The sequence below is a fragment of the Mugil cephalus genome, chromosome 21, assembly GCF_022458985.1.
Source record: "Mugil cephalus isolate CIBA_MC_2020 chromosome 21, CIBA_Mcephalus_1.1, whole genome shotgun sequence".
NCBI classification, from domain to species: Eukaryota; Metazoa; Chordata; class Actinopteri; order Mugiliformes; family Mugilidae; genus Mugil; species Mugil cephalus.
In genome coordinates, this window is record NC_061790.1 from 6,197,052 (window position 1) to 6,219,449 (window position 22,398).

General features: G+C 42.7%; 1 protein-coding gene across 1 annotated transcript in view; it reads left to right on the forward strand.

The window, feature by feature from the left end:
• rngtt (RNA guanylyltransferase and 5'-phosphatase) overlaps positions 1-22,398 on the forward strand; it is an 89,696-nt gene that overhangs the window by 61,917 nt on the left and 5,381 nt on the right. The window contains exons 13-14 of the mRNA XM_047573691.1: positions 7,110-7,210; positions 12,493-12,559. Coding sequence (XP_047429647.1) covers positions 7,110-7,210; positions 12,493-12,559 — 168 coding nt within the window. The remainder of the gene's footprint in view (positions 1-7,109; positions 7,211-12,492; positions 12,560-22,398) is intronic.

Below are 22,398 nucleotides of genomic sequence, written 5' to 3' on the forward strand. Positions count from 1 at the left end.
TCCGAAAGTTTCCCAGCAGAACACTGTGTTGTCACAAGATGATCAATGTTATTTACTTCTCCTGCCTGTGGTTTTAATGTTGCGGCTGATCGGTGCATGTCCCAGTTCTTACTGATTATCATTCAAATCAGCTCGGTTGAACTCGTTTTTGAGCGTATTTGATCAATGTTGGGATGCTAAGGCTAAACATTAGCAACATTTTAGCATTGTGATCGTTGTCATGCTGCCATTAGCATTTTAGCTAGTTAGCCCCATGGAGCTGCTAGCATGATCGTCAAGTCTTAGCTTTGTTATTACATGTTTTAAGAAGTTGCAAGAGTGGGCTACAAAAAGAGAACTACTGTTCTGTAAAACTAAAGATATTTCAGTTCACACCACAACAAAGAGAGTCCAGTTTTCAGATCTGCACTTTTCGCCCTCAGATACTCTGTTCAGTTAGATACTAAGATCAGTGTTGGCAGAGCAAAAAATAGATTGAAATTCCCTCTAATCCTTAACAGAAGACGCGCAGTCTTCTTTTTGTACCAGCCTACTAGTCTTTGGTCAGTTACATCCTCAGACATTTGTTTTCATCTTAAGTGCATTATTCGTGCATTAAAGGCTTGGCCACATCTCTTGAAAACAAACAGAGCGGTAAGATGCATTTAAATTATTTCACTGTCGACACCCCCAGCAAAGAACCCAGTAGGTTTATGCAGAGATTTGTTCCTGAGGTCATTGATTTCTGTCACCCTCTGCTCCAGCCACCGCGGTGTTAATCTCCTCTCGTGCAAACGGGATTAGGGTGGTCTCGAGGTTAATCTCGACAGGGTCCTGCTGCTGTGGGTGTCCATTAATATTAACGCACAGATCGCCACCGCGACAGCCTGCGGATCGACGGGTGTGTTATCTCCCCTCTACACGCGGCGTCCTCGGAATACGGCTTCTTTGTTTAGGCAACGTCGGAGGAAACATTCAGAATTTACAACGTGCGGGTATCGCTGCAGCTGGTTGAGTTGCTTATGGGAGCTCTCCAGATGGTGATCTCAGTGCTACGACTACAAAAGGAAATGTTTTCCCCTTTTTGTCAGACCCTTTAAACAATACTCAAGTACCAGCACGTTTTAGACCCATCTGAGACGGACTTCCACGTTTGGGGGGGGGGGGGGCTAGTCACGTCAATGGTTACAGTGCATTTTAAGTGGCTCGTAAATCAGTATAAATATTTTCCATGGGTCTACCTATGTGTCCTATGTGCAGGCGGTTTACCCAAAGGTTTGCAACGGTCTTCTCCATTCCTGTATTCCTCAACCTTGTTTATCCCGAGAACGATTTCTGCGGCTCTGCACCATTTTACACGTTAATGTCAAAATTCTTCGGAAACACACACACACACACACACAGTGTCAATGTGGTCCTGAAATAAAAGGCCACTGTGTCTGAGCTGTAACAGAGGCTGCTTTTCTCTGGGGAGCAGATTTATTGGACTTGTCCAGCTTTTTGTCTGTAATCCGTTGCACACTTAAACATTAAGTCTTCCTTGGAGCGAAAAGCTCTTTTTGAAATAAGACTTTAAAAGGAAAAAAAAACTTGAAGCAAAGCCTCCGGAGAGCCGCGTTTTCTATTAAGTTAAATTGTTGGTTTCCAATACGGTTCATTTTAATGAGGGGGTGCACAGACAAAGTGTGCACTGAATGGATAACTGTGATTTCTCGATGCCTTTAATTGTAATAACGTTGAATTTCCTACAAATTTCGAGCAAAAGTCAAAACATTTCAGACCATAGAGATTATTTCCAGTGTGCCCTGACTGCGGTCCACTATTTGGTACATTAGTAAATTATGTACAACATTCAGGGTGCACAGGTGAGTGTGAACAAACCTCCACCTGTAGTGTCATCTAGCAGATCAAATATTTCAACATTTACTCAGTTGGGTTTCGTGACATTTGATGCAGACCGGCTTATAAAACCACCAAAATTTGGTCATGCGTGACTTTTCTTCTGGTGCCTCTGTCAACATTTGTATTTGTTGGCCTCTCGTGTATTTATAGTACGTGCCTTAATGTTGCCCTCACTATAAATTACTTGTATTACTTCTAGGGATAATGTAACCTTCCAGCATTCCTAACCAAGTCAAAAAATCTTTCTCTTTTGGTTCATGTCTGTAGACATAGGATCAGCCACAACATTAAAACCACTGACGGGAGAAGTAAATGCTGTGAAACTGGATGTTACTTAGACACGTGCCACCCAACTGGACACCCCACAGGACACCCTGAGAAGGGTCCATTCTCTGATTAGTAACAACAGTTTTGGAGGCACAAAGGAGAGCTACGCAATGTTAGGAAGGTGGTCATAATGTTATGCCTGGTCAGTGTATGCACGCCATCTCATTGGATCTGCAGCTCCAAGCAGATTTAAACTCCGGGGAAGAATTGAACAAAACTGATCCTTTAAGAGTATGTGTTTAAAAATAAAACTTACTGTTTATTCTGTACTGAGATTTTTTCCTGAGGTGTAAAAAAAAAAAAAAAAAGAAAAAAAAAGCAATGGCTCAAAACATGATCTTTCAACGTTTTCTGTTGACTCTCTCTCTCCCGCTGCTCGGACGCTGATGGGGCCACATTTCTTCTCGTGGAATTATGGATTGCACTAGATTGAACACAACCCTCTATTTTATGAGACTTTAAAAAGGGTAACAAATCAGTCATCGGCCACGGTTCAATAACATGTCACACTGTTTGCTGTTCTCGCCCTAGATTCTCATCTTCCCATCCCTCTGCACATTCCGCGTTATTTATTACAAAGTATTGACGTCAGTGAATGTCTACGGTTCAGTTCAACCAGTAACACAATGGTGGAGCTTCATCCTATTGGAATCAGTGAGCCTTTTTTTTTTTTCTTTCTTTCTAATAACCCGTCGTGATCGTAAATAGACACGTTTAACCCTGGTTGGTTTGATGACCCACTGCTTGTCTTCTCCGTCTTCAGCTCCAGTTTTCTTCATGAGTTGTAATGTATCATTCGTGCTTTGGCAAACGCAGCAGGTACATCGTCTGTGTCGTTGTTTCCTTGCCAATTTGGGTTTCTTCTTTTTTTCTTTTGCAGTTTTTTGGACTAAATTTCGTTTTTTTTTTTTTATCTCTTTTCTCCAAAACAGTTGAAGGTAGTTAGCTAAGCTCGCTCAGCGGCAGTTCTGCTGCTGCCCGCAGTCACTTCACGCAGGGGTTTTGGAAACCTGCCACAAATATAATATGTAGTGTCTTTATTCAGGACGTTTAAACAAGAGATAAGGAGACAGAGTCCAGGACGTGATGTCCATTTGAGGTTTGAGGGGGAAAAAAAAAAACCCACATATTTTTAAGTTTTTGCAGAATAGAGAAAATGTGCTTCCTCTGCTCTCTGCCAAACCACAGCAGTGAATAAAAATCCTTCAGGGTCATGACTGTCATTAGAGAGTCAGTCAGCACACATCACACACAGAGCTAATGATCGCAACAATAGTCCAAAAAGGGGCTTTTTAATCACAGAAAACGGTTTAGTTGTCGAAGTCTGACATGGAATAGGCCGACGTTCTCTGTTTAAACTACGCCGCAGTTCCTCAAACGGCCACTTGAGGCCGGTCCCACAGGCCGAGTTAATCTCCACATTAAGAGGCTCAACTTTACAGAGAAGAAATAAACATACTCTACAGTCACAGGCACAAAAACTGCTTTTGGCTTTTGTAGATAATTTCCCACGGGGCTCAGTTTGTATAGACTCGCATCAGGCGCAACATTATGACCACCTTCTATTATAATATTGTGTAGGTCTCCAAAACGGCTGTGACTCAGCAGAGAATGGACATGGGTCTCCTGGGGGGGGCTTTGGGTCTTATGTGTTGAGGGGAGGGGCCTCTGTGGAGCATCCCACAGATACTTGATCAGTTTTTGGAGGCCAGGTCAACACCTTGTGCTGTTTTTCATGCTTTTTTTTTTTTATTTATTAGTTGTTCCTAAACTATTTTTTGAGTCCTGCTGCCATCAAGAGGTGTCACTGCTCTGTGGTTTGAGTGTCTGGTCTGGTGTGGTGTAGGTGGGTGGTACATGTCTAAGTAACATCCATGTGAGTGCCAGGTCCAAAAGTTTCCCAGCAGAACACTGAATTGTCAAAAAAGATGTTGAATGTTCTCCTGTCACCATGTGTCGAGCCAATCGTGGGAGTGTTTGGGTCTTGGAGATTCAGATGCTGCCTTCGGTCGGTCAACTTTAACTGCCTCGCTTTCCGGTTTCAGCCTAACATGACAAGACAGTACACCAGTGGAAGGAGCTTCCATGTATACGCTCCCTTTTTGATTCTGTCGGGTATTTTTGGAGTCAGTATTAAAGGCAGGCTAAGTGATACATATGTCACAGAGTCAGTGGAGTCATGTGGTTTTCTTTCTACCTTTAAAAACCAAAGACATCCACTCTGCTTCCACGTTGCTGCCTCTTTTTATTTTTTTCCCCTCCTCTCAGCCCCAGCCTCCGAATCTCTAACTTCAAACAGCAGGCAATTTATATGCAATGGAACATCATTACATCAAAATGAATTTGATAGATGAGAGATGTGTTCCTGAATGCAAGGTCGGGTCTGAAGGTCTGTTTTTGCACTTCAATAATAAAGCTCTTGTTTAATGTGTGCAGTCACTTTACTGACGAGCCTAACAATAGTAATGAAAGCCTGCGAGCGACATGCAGCACTTTTTCATTTGGAAATGAATTTGAAGGCTGCCTGTTTATTTATCTGCAGCCCTGATTGGGCTTTTCGTGGGGGTTGTTGCTATGGCTCTGCTCGAAGGATTCATTTAAAAGCAAATAACAATTTGGTTGAAAATGGATATACACTTTTTAGCATTCAGAGTTGGGAGCGAGCCTCAGTGGATTCTCATAGCGGAGGAATTTCTAGGGGCGACTTCAGATTAACTAGTGGAGATGTATTGTTTGTTTGTTCAGGATTGAATACAATCACCTGCGAACTTTATTTTCCTCACACATTGTAGTTCTTCCGAAGTTATTACTGTAATTTTTCCTTATTGTTCAGCCCAGTTGTGAAGTCATCTGATGAACGACTCGGTTATTAGATCCACGTACAGTATATATTCCATAAGGTGTATAAATAATGTCATCATTTCATCATCATCATCGCGATATTTTGATGCCTGTGCAGCAAAGCATAACTAACCGCACCGAAGAATGTTCCCTTCCACACCCACGTGCTTCAGAAGAAAAGATGTACTCAGTCGAGGTTCTTCAAAAGCGACTTGCCCTCTTTTTTTTTTTTTTTTTTTTTTTCCCCGCTGTCTGGATAAGTGCAGTGAATAGGCTTTGTGATGTGTGCTGGTTTCAAAGGCACATGAAGGCCACCTCCCACGCAGAGAACTCCGTGGCAGACAAAAGCTGAAGGACGCCCGAACATCGGCGCCTTGTGCTTTTACGCCAAAAGTGACAAAAGTTAATATGTTGTTGGTTGACCCAGTTTGAAAGGTTCAGATTTTTTGAAATTCACCATCCGGTACTGGACTTATATCATGATGATTCCTGCACACTGTGCTACGTTCAGTTATGTCTGGTAGCAGATCCTTTGAGCCCTGCTGGTTGCAAGGTGGGACCTTTATGGATCGGACTTGTTTGTCCAGCACATCTCACGGTTACTAGACGGGACTAGACGAGCCACAACATTAAAACCACATTGACCATCTTTTGACAATTCAGTGTTCTGCTTCTGGATCTGGCATTCGTGTGGATGTTACTTAGACGTGTAGCACCCACCTAGACCAGACTGGGCACCCGCCTCTCCCTTCAAGCTATGAGGTCCTGGTTGGTGCATATCACATGAGTCTGGACAGACACGTATGTAAACCACGAGCTGGTAATTCTGGTTTCTGGACAATTGTTTTGACCAGCTCATAGCACATTGTATTCTCAAGACAGAAATAAAGGTGTTGCAGGATGCAAGATTCTGCAACATCTCAAGTTTGAAGCAAGACAGAAATAAAGGTGTTGCAGAATGACATCAAATAATTTCTAGGAGTACTAGCACTGTATTGATTAAAAAAGATATGAAAAAAATATGTGCCGGACTGTAATATTTTCATGGTCTTCACAAAGCCCGACAGCTTGGTAAACTCAGACACCAGGCGCTGAGTTTCTGGAGGCGTTATATATATATATATATATATATATATATATATATTTATTTATTTATTAATGGTTGTTTATTTATTAGTTTTTCTTTTTGAAGGAGTTGTGTTTCTGTTTGACCACGGCGCGAGTTGAATTTCTTTTCTGAAGCCCTGCCATGGGGGCACGCGCGCGGGCGGAGCCAGGAACTCCTTATTTAGTCATGTGCCGTGCCAGCGCCGACTCTCCCGAGGAATCCTGTCTGTTTTTCCACACATTTCCTTGGAGTGGACTCCTGTTACCGGGCAACCTGACAGTGACAGAATCTGGTCATCTGTTCCCGCCGCCTCCACCCGTCATGCCTTTACATTTACCATGTTGCAGTTGCACTTGATTCACGTCCTTCTAAATGTCAGGCACGGACAGATAAGCCGAGCCACCGGAGGGGAAGCATGTGTGTCATGTGTGGCTTGCACGGGGAGGACAAGTCAGAAGCAACGGGTGTGAAAAAATGCTATCTTTGCGCATAATTAGTCATAATTATATTTACATATCTGTTCTTGTGTTTGCCCCATGAAATTTTCCACTTATAATCATTTCATTTCAAATTTGGAGTACCGTACTTACAAATGTTGCAATTAGTTCTCATTTTTTCTTCTTAGAAGCTAGTTTGCATTTCATGACGTTCTTGGTACACGGAGACTGATTTTCAACCTAAGATCAATTAGTTGGCTACCAACAGTGCATCACAATGCCGCCTAATTCTTACGAGTTTTGAGCTAATTAACGCGTTTAAAAATTCAGCTCATCGCTCAAATTATTCCTCCATTAATTCCCCCGTGCTGTGGTTTGACAGAAACGAGGGGGATAAAAAGTACCCGTGGACCCGCAGCTACTCCCCTGTCGCATAAAAACACATTTAATGTATGTTTACCTCAGCAAATGCTGCATGTTGTAACGTATTTAATGGGTTTGGGTGTCCTCTGCAGAGATACAAGGCCGGGAGGTGTGACGACATCCTCAAGTGGAAGCCCCCCAACCTCAACTCCGTGGACTTCCGCCTCAAGATCACCAAAGTCGGAGGAGAAGGGTAAGTCACTGTTGCCAGGGTAACGCTCAGGCTGATGAATCCAATAGCACTTATCATTTTGCGATACACTAGAGTACTCACATGTGTACATTGTAGTCTCTGTGTGTCTAAAAACAAGCTTTGAATAGAAATGGGCACTGATTTTTTTTTTTTATGTTTTATCGCATTTTTTATTTTTATTTTCCTTGCGTTTCGTTTTTGCCCCTGGGAGCGATTTCTTTCACAGCAACACTGCTTATATTGCCTACTTTCACTTTTGTTTGCAATGCGAGACATTTGCTGCACGAGACGAGCTTTGCCCCCCTCTCTTTTTCTCTCCGTCTCATTTTATGTTTATTATTCCATGCATCATAAATTATTCATCTTCCAATGCTCAATCCAGCCCTGGTCCTGGTAAACAGTACGACGCTGCGCAAAAACCAATTCTACACTAGAAGAGACAATCGTCTGCTTCTGGGTAATTACGGCCTAAGAATGTGTTTCTGAAATGAAATGGGAAGCTACGAGCTTGTTGTAGACGTTCTGGTAACAGGTCATTTGGATTTTATTATGGGGTGTGTTTCAAGCTCTAGAGGGGAAAAAAACACATCTGCCCGCAGTGGGATGGTCCCAACAACCAGTGAGAGCCCATTTCTTGTAAAGAAATTTGAGTCTTCGAGTCATCGTCTTCGTCGTGCTCAGACGATGTGTATGACTATTCACCATCCATCACCACAAGGAACATTCGCCCAAGCCATTTGATTGGCCTGGCAGATAATTAGGAGTATAATCGGTTCCCAATGGTTCGGTTCCGGTTTGTTTGGCTCCCAGGTCTGTCAGTTTTTCCTTTTGAGTTTTCCTTGAGTTTGCATTGCTGATAGTAACAGTAGTTGTAAGTAAAGTCTTGGATCCACTGAAAGCATCGTACACGTTTTATTTGACTATTGATTATCATGATTTTGTCGTTATAATCGCACGATGTTTGAATCCTCGCGTCAAAACGTGTAGACGCTTTCAGTGGATCTAAGGCTTTAATAATGAATGGATCATAGAGGTTCCTTCATATAAAATCACTTTAGCAATCCCTCCAAGACAAATTGCATTTCCAACATTAGTCCTTCTTTTGTGTCACTTAACAAACATTGCACCTGACAAAAACATTTGAGCATTATGATTATTGGGCATGTTCCAATTTGAATTTCATTTATACTGAAAAACGGTCGGAGATTATATGAGGGGCCAACTGAGTAGAAAAAGAGGAGAAGAGGATTAGGGTTAGGGCTAGGGCTAGGGCTAGGGTTAGGGACAACAATGACAGCGATGGTAGTTGTCATACATTAGGTGAGTGGACCAACATAATGTGTTTGTGTCCAGAGTACAGTCTCACAGAGACACCAGCATGACTCCTGTCTTGTTTTTGTCCAAGCTACACACACAATTTTGCTCATTTTTTTTTCTTTCTGCTGTCCAATCTGTGAGTATTGTCTGAGTTGCTGTCAGCTTTCTGCTCATGCTGCTCTTTCCCCCCCGAGAGCCAGGTGACCTTAGTGACTGTCCCGGCTTTGTAGCCACGAGCCTGCCACTATTCACCGGCAACAGACTGAGAAGATGACAGCAAAGGCACAGTCACTTATTCTACTCCAAAGCCAGCCGGCGCTACCAGCTAGTCAGCCCCTTGACTCCTCCCCGTGTGTGGGAGAACACAGACGATGATTGTTGTCATTTGAGAAAGTTCTGATATTCCCCCCCCCCCCTAAAAGAGGGACCACGCAGAGGACCACTCAACAGATCTGACTCAGCCTCGGTGTAGGTTTTCAAAGCCACTGTGTGTGTGTGTGTGTGTGTAAGAAAAGGAGATGGAGGGAGGGATGGACATGTTAGAAGGTAACAACTGTTTATTCATCAGCCCACACAATCAATCCTTGAGCACATCCTTGTGTACCGCTGAGGCGTACAGCATAGCAAGTTTTATTACCTTCTCTCAAAGCAAGCACAGAGGCAGACGGTGATTATTGTGCGCCAGGAAGAGGGGAGAGGTAGAAGGAGAAAATGGAAAGATGTAGCAATTGCAGAGACGTTGCCAGTTCCCGTCCCAAGTGTGGCATCGAACAGTCTCAAGTATTGTACAGATTGCTTGAATTATGGATAATTTGAGCCAGTATTCTCTCTGAAGACGGGATGAGTAATGGTTACATCATCGTTCATTAGGCGTGTGGAGATTGTGAAGACTCTGAAAGGGAGAATGGTCCGGTCTGATGGATTGGATTGACTTTCTAGAGGCCGGTAACCGGGCTTCTCGTTACTACTCTCCTACTCGTAGAGACTCGAGTGTCATTACAGCATCGCAACGCACACTGATGTGTGAAGGGTCTACAGTCAGGCTTCCCAATGAAGCGCGCACCCTAAAAATGCATCGGAGTGAAGAGCAACAAAGAGTTTTTGTTCTCTTTGTGACTAAACCGCCGAGAATTTCTTTCCACATGCTAAGAGAATGGCGGGATTCAAGCCATCACAGAGACCCCCGCGCGCTGTTAGGGAGTTTGACTTCTATGCAAAATGTTCTGATGGTTCAAATAGAAGGTGCAAACCCTCAGTTCAGACCACATTTAGAAGCAGCAGGGAAGCATTTGAGAAAGATATTCTCTGCGACTCTCAGCGAGTCGTTCTTAGATGTCAAGAGAGCCATTGCTTGCAGCATTTTAGCCGTCAACTCAGGCATAAAGCATTCTGCAGAACAAATGCTCAACCTGTCTTTGGACTCCGAACCCCAGTGAAAGGATTTTTTTTTTTTTTTTTTTTTTTCAGTTTGAAGACTTTTGCCGCCCACATGATCCGGCTGTCTCCATCTGGCACGTTGTCACAGGAAAATACATTTCTGCAGGATTGACCAGGATAGCTATTTGTTAATATAATAACATTTATAATATATTATTAATTCATTAATATTCTTACCACAATACTACACTTTTTGGTCGTGCCTGTATTTGTGTCGTCAAAATCCAACAATGCAAACTATGGTATAATTAAACTAAATGACAAGTTTCAGGTTGGATTTCATTTTGCCGATCCCAGTCATGACCCGTTTATGGCTCAGATTTCTACATATTGATCGTAATCTCAATAAACCCAAAGCACCGAGCCAGAGGTTCTCAGATGTAATGCAATACTTAGTGACTTCATGACAAGGTTTCTTCAAACTGAAAAAGACATGAAAAAGACAGGGCTCTGGTTTTATCATTTAAATAATTCACATTCATCCTGTTAAAAATAGAACCATTATGTCTCCATCACTATTTGAGGTTTGACTTTAAGGTTGTTAAATCTTCTCCTGCTCTGAGGGGGAGAGTTAGCGAGAATACTTGGTCATCTCAAGACTTTCAATTTCTAAAGGTCCCCGACACCCAAACTGACTTGAAACAAAGTTGATCGTCGACATAACGCTCTGCATCTGCGTGAGAGGAAATAAGTCTTCCTACCAGCAGGTGGTCTGGTCAATCAAAAGTAAAAACCAGAAGAGCCACCATTAGCTGGGAGGCTTGAATGATCTTCAACCCTTTCTGGCCTCTCTTGAACCTTCATATTTAGCGTGTCCACATAATTTTCATGCATACATTGTGTCTTTAACAGTCATTTCTCAGAGTTGGGATGACAGACCGTGGGTGGGCACCAAGTTAAACTTATCTCAACTTTGATGTGGCGCAACTGAGCCAAAGACCAATGGGAGCAACTGATACAACTGATATATGACACAAGCCCACAGTTACCCCAACGTCAAAGGCAAATAAATGGTGTCCATGATTGTTCCTACCTGGACATTTCACCAATTAGGTAGGAGCCTTGGGTGAACCCAGAAGAAGCAGCAGCGTTGACGGGATTTTCTTATGAAATAGAGAGCGAGAGGAGTCCGTCCATCCAAGAGGATTCCTATCCATAAAGTTAACTTGGCAACCAGAGCGTGAATATCTTTATGTAGACGTGCCTTCAGACATTGATAGCAGGCGAGTTGACATTGCCTGTCACACACGGGTTACGTATGAGGGTTTTTATCTGTACTTTTTAATTTGACAGAGTGCCTTTGCCTTTTGTCATCTTGTATTTAATTTCCCTCATTTTTTTTCATTAAGTTTTGCACCGGCAGATTCATAAATGGCTTGAACGATTGTTCAGCTGACAGGTAATAATAGTTGCAGTTACATGCCGTTCACAGACATTTTCATTGAAGTCTTGATTGTTTTTCAAAAAAAAATAATAATAATAATAGAAAGAACACCCTCCTAGTACTTCATCTCGAATATTTTTCTACTGTTTTTGTTAAGTTCTCTTGTTTCTGCATAATTGATGCGACTGTAACTCAGGGAAATTGATGTTTTACTGCAATTTCAGACAGCGGGACCCTCCAGCGTTGACACTGAGTGGAACATCGACTTTAGTGTCATGAAACGGCTTGTAAACAGTCACAGAAGAGAGGCTCTCATACTCTCAGAGTATCATTTATGTGTCCTTGAGGGATGTTGTCACATGTCAGAGGTATCATCAACAGCAGCAGCGCTGACTGCGATCCGACTTGGTGCTGTGGGGTCTTGGCACCGGACAGCGTCCGTCGCTGCTGGGTTATTTGGTTCCCTTAATGCCTACTGCCGCTTCCTTCCTGCCCCTGCTGGCTATCATTACCCAGGAGGAGGTGGGAGTAGATGGGAAGATGGTCTCCAATTTCAGCACCAACTGAAATCCCTGAATGAGCTGCATCACACCAGCGTAGCCGCGCTGCTGTTTAGCCGCCACTTAGCTCTTTCTAAAAATGGTTAACTGATACGAAACCGGTTCTCACGCATATATACTTAGTCTGTGGCGTGCGTAGTGTCTACAAATAAATAACAACAGGCGCATGGGGGTGTTTTTTGGCGGAGGGACGGGGGGGATTGAGAGATGCGCACACACGCACACACTTCGGCGCTGTTAATATCAACCTTAGTGCATGGTCGAGAGCCAGCTTTCACACAGTGATAGTATAGTATAATATGTGTTGGGTCTAGATATATTTCACAGAATGATTATTGCCTCGGACTCCCGACGTGCCCATACTGCCGTTTTCTCTGTAAGTTTAGCAACCGCAAGCTGTGCAGCAAGACAGAAGGGCTCCGGGAGGTGTAATCTCACATTTCTGCCGTTCTGTTACTAGCTTGAAAATGGAAGCGGAGTAGTGGCTTCTTTTGCACCGTCGCCACCACTCAGATCTCCTCGTGTTGAGATCCCGCGCTGAGGGTGTTGCGGGGCGTTAACCGCGATCTTTTTTGTCTTCGCAGGCTGCTGCCACAGACTGTCGGCTTGCTCTACGTCGGCAGCTATGACAGGCCCTTTGCAAAGATGAAGGTGAGAAAGTAGATGTGTTGTTTAGCTCAGTTCATCCTCATGCCAACAAGCCAAACCCCCTCCCCTCCATCCCCACATCCCTCCATCCCCTCATCCCCCGCCCTTTGATCGTGCAGCCTCCTTTTAGCATGGCACAAGAATTTAGCTTTTATCTGCTCTTGGCAAATGTTAACACTGCATTAATTAAAAGGTCAATATTACAGGCGTGCTCTTAATTTTCTGTTTCCATATATGTGTTTACACTAATAAATACAAATGCATTCAGAATAATTTGCATCAGTGCTAGAGCTGATTTCTTTATCGTGCCCAATTTCTTTCTGGTTTACACAGAGCTGCTGTCATTGGCCAACACTAAATTGTCGTACCCATTTGTTCATGTTTAAACAACAAAATTTGAAAAATATCTGCAGTACCTCTAGTTGGAGACCTACGTCCTAAACTATATATTTAAAGATATCCTCCAGGAGATAGGACTAACTATTAATGCCTCCACACCAGAGGCATTATGTTTTCTGTGTTGCCTCCCCTTATTGTCAAGAGGATATCTAATGAACGGTGAAGGGGAATTGATTCAAATTCGGTGGCCAAAGTTCAAGCTCTCTGATTAAAAGTAGGGCTAAACCAAAATAAGGTTCTTATTACATCACAGCAGCTGATGATTACACCGTTCAAATTGTGAGGATTTCTGTTTTCCAATGAGTGAGAGGCCATTAAAAAGGAGAACATTTCTTTCAGCTGGTGAGTTTTTGGGGTTTAATTATGAAAGTAATGAGTGGTTTCAACCAAAAAAAAAAAAAAAAAATCATCATTATATCCTAATGTCCTCTAGATAAGTGTTGCTCATCAGCTAGAAGTGCACAGACTAGAAGTCTGGATCTTAAACATTATCTTAATTTCCTTACGTGAGCTGCTCCATGTGTCTGAGTAATAATCTGTGCTTCATTATTATTACTCTCACGTTAGCTGGTGCGGTTCAGTTTTAGTTCATTGTGGCTGTGAATGGGGCAGACAGGAATTTGTCTGCTGCACTTCACGGTGAGATGAAGCACCAGGTTTCTATTGTTCCCTATTGTCAGTGTGAATGCAAAGCGCAGTGTTGCATCAGCCCACGTCATGGGACCTTTAACCTCCACCGCCGCTGGCGTCTTCCCTGCTTTAGGGTTTAATGAGAGTTCACTCGCATGAGAGCCGGTTGGAGGGCGATTTCATTTTACAATTGTTCTGCAATTTCAGCTTTGATGTGGGTTTCTATAGTGCAACATATGGAAATTTCCCACTTCGACTAAATGACTTTTAGTAAGTGTGGGCCCTCCGACAGTCACAGTCATGCTTTAGAAACACAATAAACGAGCGTCTCTGATCCCTGCGGTATTGTCACTGTTGTGCCCGATTCCCGTGTATCAGCCCTGGGCTCTGTAACTGAACATGGTAGATTGTCTGTTTGCTGCTCCTCTCAGGAAGACAGAGTAAAAGCTGCAGCCCCCGGGTCATCTCCTGTCAGCTTTCATGTTGCTATTTTCGTGCTGAAATGTGTTATACAGTCAGTCCAAGCGAGAAAACACTAAAAATGGTAATTACATGCCAGCACTGAACACAATGACTTGTAGTTTGGGCCACAACCTTGTTCCTGATGAATCTCTGCGCAGCCTGTCCCGTATGCGTTTTGCGCCACCGCTCAGTCGTTCTGACGTACATTGCCTTGCTCATGGGCATACTAGTCATTTTAGAGCGCAGATTAGACGAAATTTGAAGTGCGGCCAGTAGCCGGTTCATGGAAATGCATTTGGCTCCTGGTAAAAGAAATCAAATCAACCTCGTCTGTAATTAGAAAAATGTCATAATCTTCACGAAAACCTGCTTTATTGGCTCAATCTCTTACACTGTTGGTGCCTACGGGGAATAGCTAAAGTGAATTTTGGACTGCAGCTTTCTTGGTGATTCATCAGCTCAGCCTAGAAAAGAGCAGACCACAGAAAACCCTTTGTCTCGCTGTATTTACATCTTTAAAGTCTAAATGGACTGAAGGAGATTTTACTGACAAAGGTCTAATCAGGATATGCATCTCTGGACCCATTTATCACTTCACGCAGACATCTGTTTCATATTTCATGGTGTTCTTAATCTTATCAGGGAGAGTACATCTGCACGCCTTGTTCCTTAATAAACTAAAAATCCCTTATATGTTATATTCAATGAAAGCAACTACTTATTATGTTAATATTGTTATTGCAGAGGTGGAGGGCCATCCTGTAGACAACCTTTTGAACTATTTGAAAAAGAAAAAAAGGAAAGATGGTGCTGAAATTATTATTCAAATTGTGTCACATCCGTATTCAGCTTTCATGTGCAGAGGACTGAAAGTTAGCTTAGCTTTTATTTAGCTTTTTCACCCAAACCCAAACTAAGGCTACACTTTTTTTTTCAAAAGTGTAAAATCTGACCTGCCTCGCTTAAGAAAACTGTTTAAATTGCTATATGACGCTGCAACTACAGATCGCTTCTTGACAGACGTTCATGCACTGAACCGCTTATTTATAGTGTTTATAAAAAGTGACAGTCTGTCATTTATTTCCATGGCTGCTTATTTACTTATTAAAAAAAAAGAAACTCCGTAATTAGTGGCTGTCAGACCTTTTTTTCTGCCGTATCAAGCTCCGCTAATAAAGTATATTTAAAGAATGCAATTTTTCAAAACATCCTTCAAACAAAAACTTGCCCGTCTCCTGTTTGATTAGTGTAAGTTAAACAACATGTCAGCGTCGGCATTCATGCCGCTTTAGATGTGTTGTTGCAAGAGGGAGGGCAGTGCAATTATGTCGGTGCTATCATTATTGATGGACCCAGTGACTGGAGGAGCTACAAAAAAAACAAAAAAAATAAAACCCATCTTGGTTGTGCAAGAATTTGTAGTTCTTGCAACCAGGTGTCCCGGTGTTGTAGCTGAATAAACTTTACACGCCTGTCATGAAATCAGATTCGCAGCCTACTGTGAAACCTTCCATCCAGATGAAATGACTCGGCTCATGAGTGAAAGCTAGATAGCCGACAACAAAGGCCCGCTTGTTGGCTCAGTCTGACGCCCCGTCCACAACAAAGCGTTTGGTTTCTTGTTGCTGTGTAGCTGACAGTTTTGTCTCCAGTGGACGTTCCAGGCTCCGGTTGCCTAGGTAACTCTTTTGTACATTTCCCACACCAAATGTTTCTGAGTGAAACGTGCAAAACGTGAAAACATTGATAGTGCGTGGAGAGAGCGAATCACTCCTTGGTGTCACGCTCTGTTTGAGGAGACGACTCAGTCGGAGCCAATGCAGCCTTTGCTGGATTTACCCGACGCTCCAAGCCCGATGTCACTTCGGTCAATTTTTTGGATGGTGTTAACATTTTGAACTGTATTGTTGGCCTTCCCATTGGTTGTTGCGTCAACTTTCTGTCGCCAGAGGTTCTTTCTCCCATCATTCCCTGAATTTCTTTGTTGCCACATCACCGCTCGTCTCTTCTTGTGTGAATGCCCTTTAAGTCGGTTCAGTCACTTTTGCTCGTTCTCTTATCTCCAATAAGTAAATGTCGTCTTTAATTTCTTTTGTTGTTTTTATACGGAGGATACTGAACTAACATCTTAGACCTAGCTGGAAACTTGTAGTTAATGTTGTGAGCGGCGCATACACTGTATAAAGATGGACGGATGGCTCCTCAAAAGTGAAGCCAAAGCAAGTAGAGCTCCCCCTGGTGACTGGCTGCAGTATAGGTCATAAGCTCCGCTTACTTCATGTTAATGGACGAGACTTTCACCAAACTAAAATATAAAATAAATCAGTTTGGCCAGTGCAACACGTCGTGTGGTGCACTGCAACATTAGACACTTCTTGGGGGCAATTGTGCACAATCAACTCAGGTTATATATAGGTAGAGGAAGCGTTCAAAGCTTGGAGTGGGAATGAATTAAGTCGGCGTACAATTAAAACGATTTCAAGGCTGGTGTTTTTAGGTAAAATATTTGCTCGATGTTGGTTTAAACCCATTTTGCACCAGTTGCCCACCCTCAATAACGGTCTCACTTGTTGCTCGTTTAGTCGTCCTCTTTATCATGATTTTGTTGCTGCAAGACGCAGGGTGGTGCTTGCGAAAGTTTTGCAGACATGACGGTTCCCCAATTAGGTTCAGTTTCTCCTCCGCTCCGGGTCGGCTCCCCGTGCAGAACTATATGTGGCCTGTGCGTACAGCTCATTATGCATAAGTAATTTGAATGGCGCCATAGACGATGATAAGAGCAGCTCCCTGTCACAGACCAGAGGCTTTGATGAAGCTGTGAGAGTTTGGCAGCGTGCACTTCACCTGCTGAGCACCGTAATGCCTTTGACTGTTTTCATCTACAAGTTTTCCCAATTTGTTGGAGTCAGTATGCATCACTAAGGAGGTGAATACGTTTAATGAGTGCAAATATTTAATGTATAATAAGGCCTTGTTATTCAAGTGGCATCAAAGCGTTTTGAAGAGGATTTTTTTTTTTTTTCATTCATCACATGATATGTGGGATTATAAAGCACGAACGCTGTCGGACTAATTGAAAGTGCTGCCCACAGAAAACTCAACAAAAACACCCAATCCTTCAGCATGCAGAAAACAAACTAATAAAACCGTTTGGGAAGCTTCGCGCCTTCGTTTTAACTGCCAGACTTGACAATATCCATCCACTCGCCCCTCATTTGCCTCAGTTACACATTATTACCTTGTTTTTGTCCTCTTGGTTCTGATTGTCACAGCCAGTCTGAACGAGTGGGATAATGATCATTATTATACATATTCCCCAGAGACGTGAATCGTAATACGTCACACGATGTGTTCTTGAGGAGTCGCCAAGCTTTTGTTGGTTCTCAGACACAGTTATTAAAGGCCGTGTATAGCTGCAGCGTAATTGGCCCTAGTAATTGCACCGTGAGGCAGAGATTTCAACATTATAACCCACGGCGTCTGCTGAGTAGGAGCTGATATTCACAACCAGAAAACATCTGCTGTATTATTTGAGAGCATATATTAATAATTGAACAATTTTTTTTTCCCTCTGAGTTTGCCCTAGTTCATGCCCATACTTACACATGCATCTTATATCCCGCCCCACCTTATATATTCTTTCATCTAGTTTCTCTTTATTAAAATGGGCCCTGCTGCTGCTGCTGCTGTGTCTCAGACCTCCGGGCCGGTTCTGATTAAGTCTCGAACGAATCGAAGGCAGACAGAGGTCCGTCTGAGAGAGAGTTGACGGGGAAAGCGAAACGGCTATTCAAGGAAATGACAAACTTTGAATGTTTATTCATTTTCTCCACCAACGCCGCAGACGCCGCGTAATAAAATGTAGCACGGGGTCCCTGCGGGTTCCAGGATTTGATAAAGAAGCGGGTTGACTTGCTGTTGTTGTGCAGAGGCTGGTGAAAGGTCAGATGCCTAAACTTTAGTAGTGTAGAGTTAGTTTTCTCCTGTTTTTCCGGCTTAACCGGCATGAGAGTAAAAGACATAATGCTGTATGTCTTGGTGCCGTCTGCTCTGGCGGCTTTCAGTGAGCCTGCAGCTTATGAATAATACAAAAATATACATTTCTTGGGAATTCCTGAAAAAAGAAAATCCTTTGTATTGTGTTAGAAAACACCTGCAGTGCATTTTTTACGAATATTCTGCTGTTTTTGTCTGTGTTCTTCAGCATTCATGCACTGTACACCATCATATACATTATCAGGCATAACATTATGACCACCTTCCTCCAATGCTAGGTCTAAAAGTTTCTCAGCAAAACTTTGTATTGTCATAAGATGGTCAATGTTACCTACTTCTCCTGCCAGTGGTTTTAATGTTTTGGCTGATCTGTGTGTTTCCCTTGTTCATACGATAAGTCCCTTGTTTGACATGTGGACATTTTTGTAAGGTCTGAGTTCATGAGTTGTGGCATCTTTGATTTCTTTATGTTTTTATAATATTCCAAACAGAAATGTTGTCTTACGCCAAGTTAGCTTTCTAAACCGTTAGCAACGGTGGCGTCTAGAGACTAGTACTGATGTCATTGCTTAAACGTCAAGTCATTCCTTGTGCATACAACTTCCCGTGTGATAAATGATGGGTTTGGCAAGAAGGCAGCAATAGATGCAGATTATTTTTCTTCGGCTTAAACAACCTGATGTCAGGTGTCAGAAATGACATGCTCATACGTTCTCTTCTCAAGATATTATGTAGCTGCCCCTCACACAGCATGTACTATCATCAAATTGAGGAAGTGGCTGACATCAAACCTACCAGTGGCTGGAACAAATGCTGGACTGACAGACAGCACAGAGGCACTAATCAGGGCAGCACAAGAACAGGCCATAGAGCCATAGAGCTCCATGAACTACACCTGTCCCAGTCTTCATTGCCTCCTCCAGTTGTCCACTCCTACCTAGATGAACAATTCACCAACCTGCCCATGATTCCTGTTATACTCACAAACTGTCTCACATAAGATCATGAGCTATGTGCTATATTACTAGATCCTACATGTTTCCTTCAGCTTGATGTATGTATCTACGACAGAAGTTTGTTTATCTTGTTCCTCCTGTTCTTCTTTTCTCTCTATCTTCTCTGTTTCTACCCGGCTGGCCTTCGGCAGATGGGTCCCTCCATATGAGCTGGGTTCTGCTCAAGGTTTCTTCCTGTTAAAAGGGAGTTGTTCCTTGCCGCCGTCGCCCTCAGGCTTGCTCTGGAGGTTGAAGGCTGGTTTTTGTGAAGCGTATTGAGGCAATTTGTATTTTTATTGGCGCTATATAAATACAATTGCATTGAATAGAGGCCAAGATGCAAAGATGCCCCTGAGACAGTCCAGCAAATAGTAGCCGGGTATAAGATGCTCACCAAGCCAACGTACATGAAGCGGCATGACCAAGTGGCCAGCATGCATAAAAAGTACCCAAGTCCAAATGGGCCACACCACAGAAGGTGGTTGAGAACAACAGGGCCAAGGTTTGTTGGGACTTGAGCTTCCAGGCTGACAAACAAGTCCTGGCTGACCAACCGGACATAGTGGTGGTGGACAAAGAGCAGAAGAAGGTGGTGGTGGTGGTGATAGATGCAGCGATACCAGCTGACACCAACATCAGTAAGAAAGAAAACAAAAAGGTTGAGAAGTACCAAGGGTTGAAAGAGCATCTGGAATGAATGTGGAAGGTTAAGGCAGGGCTAGGGTTAGGGCTAGGGCTAGGGTTAGGGCTAGGGTTAGGGTTAAGGTTAGGGTTAAGGTTAAGGTTAAGGTTAGGAACAACACCTGAAGCCCCAGTCCAGAAGAGCACAGTCCTAAGAAGAGCTATGATACTATGTAGAACCCTCAAACTGCCGAACATCTGGTAGAGGACCTGAGCTTGAGGACGGCACAGACATACGTCACTCTGGCACTGATGAAGGGGAACTACTTCTGTTGAGAGCTGCTCATGTCAGGATTAATTAATGTTTTTATCAACATGAGCCTCGTTCTGAAGACTGTAATACTCCAGTGTCTTTTCATTTAGTCTTGTTTTTTATATATATATACACACATATATATATACTGTAGTGTTTTGTATGTCTTAGATCTACAGTATTTATTTAATTTAATTCCTTACTGAAGAGGGTACATTTTATAAATCAAAACTGTTAAGTTTCTCTATAGTAACTGTATGTCTGAACATTTCTTCTGGCTGATCAAGACTTCAATGGCTGGTGGCACACGTGTGCTGCCATAATGAGACAGATTTGGAAGGATTAAGCACCAAGTGGCGTTGAAAAATGGCAGCCAACGTGTCACCCCTCACCAGCAGGAAGAGATCCAGCCTGTAGCAGCGAGTCCTGCCTGTACTGCCCTTCACAGTTAGCTGGCAGCGTGCTGTGTCGAGCTTTAGGAAAGCGCTGAGATTTTTGTTGCTGCTTTACATCATGTGCCGCCCTCACTTAAAGAAACGTTTATTTTATCAGTCTGCACCTGAATGGCGAGATAAAAGATTATAGTTTGTGAAATTTGAGGAAATATTACACAATTATTTCTCAAGGTTATTTGAAACACCTTTCCGGTCATCTTCTTTTTTTGGCTGGGATTCTTTTCTCACCGTTTCTTTCTCGCTTCCTGTGAGAATAGGAACCCCGCTGGGAGCCCAGATGCCCCACACTCCAGGATCACATAAGCTCTTAGTTTGTATTTTTTGTGTCGTGGTGCTTTCCTGGCAACAGCGGTCACTGCCTGACCTTGTCTGGATGTCACATGGTCACATTCAGGCCTTGAGGTCTTTGTTTCTCTGCGGAGTCAAGCTGGCAGATCACAGCAAAGAGCTTCACGTTCTATTGTTATTTATTTTAAAAGCCCGTGGTCGCACATGACCACTGCTGCTGCCCTTCTTGCCTCCCTTGTTCCCAGCAGCTCTCGGATTTGCATTTTTCCAAGTCTCGAGAATCCTCTCAGTGAGACACGGTCCCTCAACAAATAAACAACAGATGCTCAAATGTCTTCTTTGACTCATACTTGATCTTCAGTATCGTGTGCCATTTTCGTGCACTTGAGCAGTGTTACAGTGTGCTCAGCGTGCAGAGCTGATTTTGTTTTCAAAGCAGAGCGTGATGTAATAAGTCAGTGATCCCGTGTAGCTCAGTGGGTGCAGCAGGAACTGTTGCACTGCTTTGTTGAGAGATGCATCACAGAGATTCAGACACACTGTTTGTTAGTATTTGTATGCGCTTGTGTTTGAGGCAAAATCGTGGATTGGGAAACGTTGCAACAGAGGAAGGTTCTTTTCAGTTACAACATATTACTGTATTATGTCTTATACATTGGTAGTTGTGCACATTAATGTTATAAAAAGGTGTTTTTGAGGTTAGATTTAGTTCAGATTCAGTGTGTTATTCATACGTTATTTCTCCCATGTTGCATTTAACCTTGGTTTGTTCATGCTCTGACACCGTCTCTGGTGCACAGTACCAACAGAAGTCCCGATGAGCTGTTTCGAAGCTCCGAGTGGTTGTTCTGCCCGTCACCATCTTGGCCAGAAATCCTGGCAAATTTAAAAATGATTAAAGAGGTGGAGCCGAGATGGTCTGGAGACACCGAGGCACATGCTTAGAAACCTGTGAGGGCAGCCACGGCCTGTTTATTGCATAAATTTAAGCCTTGGCTTAATTTAACTGGATGAATTGGAAAATAAATAAATAAATTGGTTAAAGAGACTAAAAGTATATTTGTATTAGTGTGTGAAAATGTTTATTTGGGATGTGACGTTGGGCATTTTAACTTCAGTGGCCTCTTGATTCTGTCTGAATTGATCATATTTGTAGAGAGGAATATTTCCTGAAGTCACATTCCACTTGTTGCTGTTTGTGTTCTAGGTTATTGAACCTTAATTTATTTCATGTGAACTAAATCACTGAAACCAAATCTTTTCAGTTCAAGGAACAACTAGACCACACTTTCATCTTCTTCTGCAAATATGTGACAGTGTGAGGTTCCAGGCTTTGGTCACATAACGTGAAGTGATTGACAAAACTCCAATTGTTTATGGACAATTGTGCATGTGAAGGGTTGTTAAAAGTGAATAAATGGAGCGCAAATAAATATTGGTTTGTCGGAGCCTCTAGCCTGATGCATTCAAGCTGTAGCTGTAACATGACTTGCAACACTTCAAAGTTTAATGTTTTTATTATTATCATTTGTTACTTGTTACTTCTTCTCGTTGCTGTTTTAATAGAACTTGTATATAAAAAGGTGATAATTTGTCATATTGAGCTTTTCATTAATGTATTTTTCCCTCATTTTCATACGTAGTCAGTGCATAATTCTTTTACAGGACTAAAATGTAAAGACT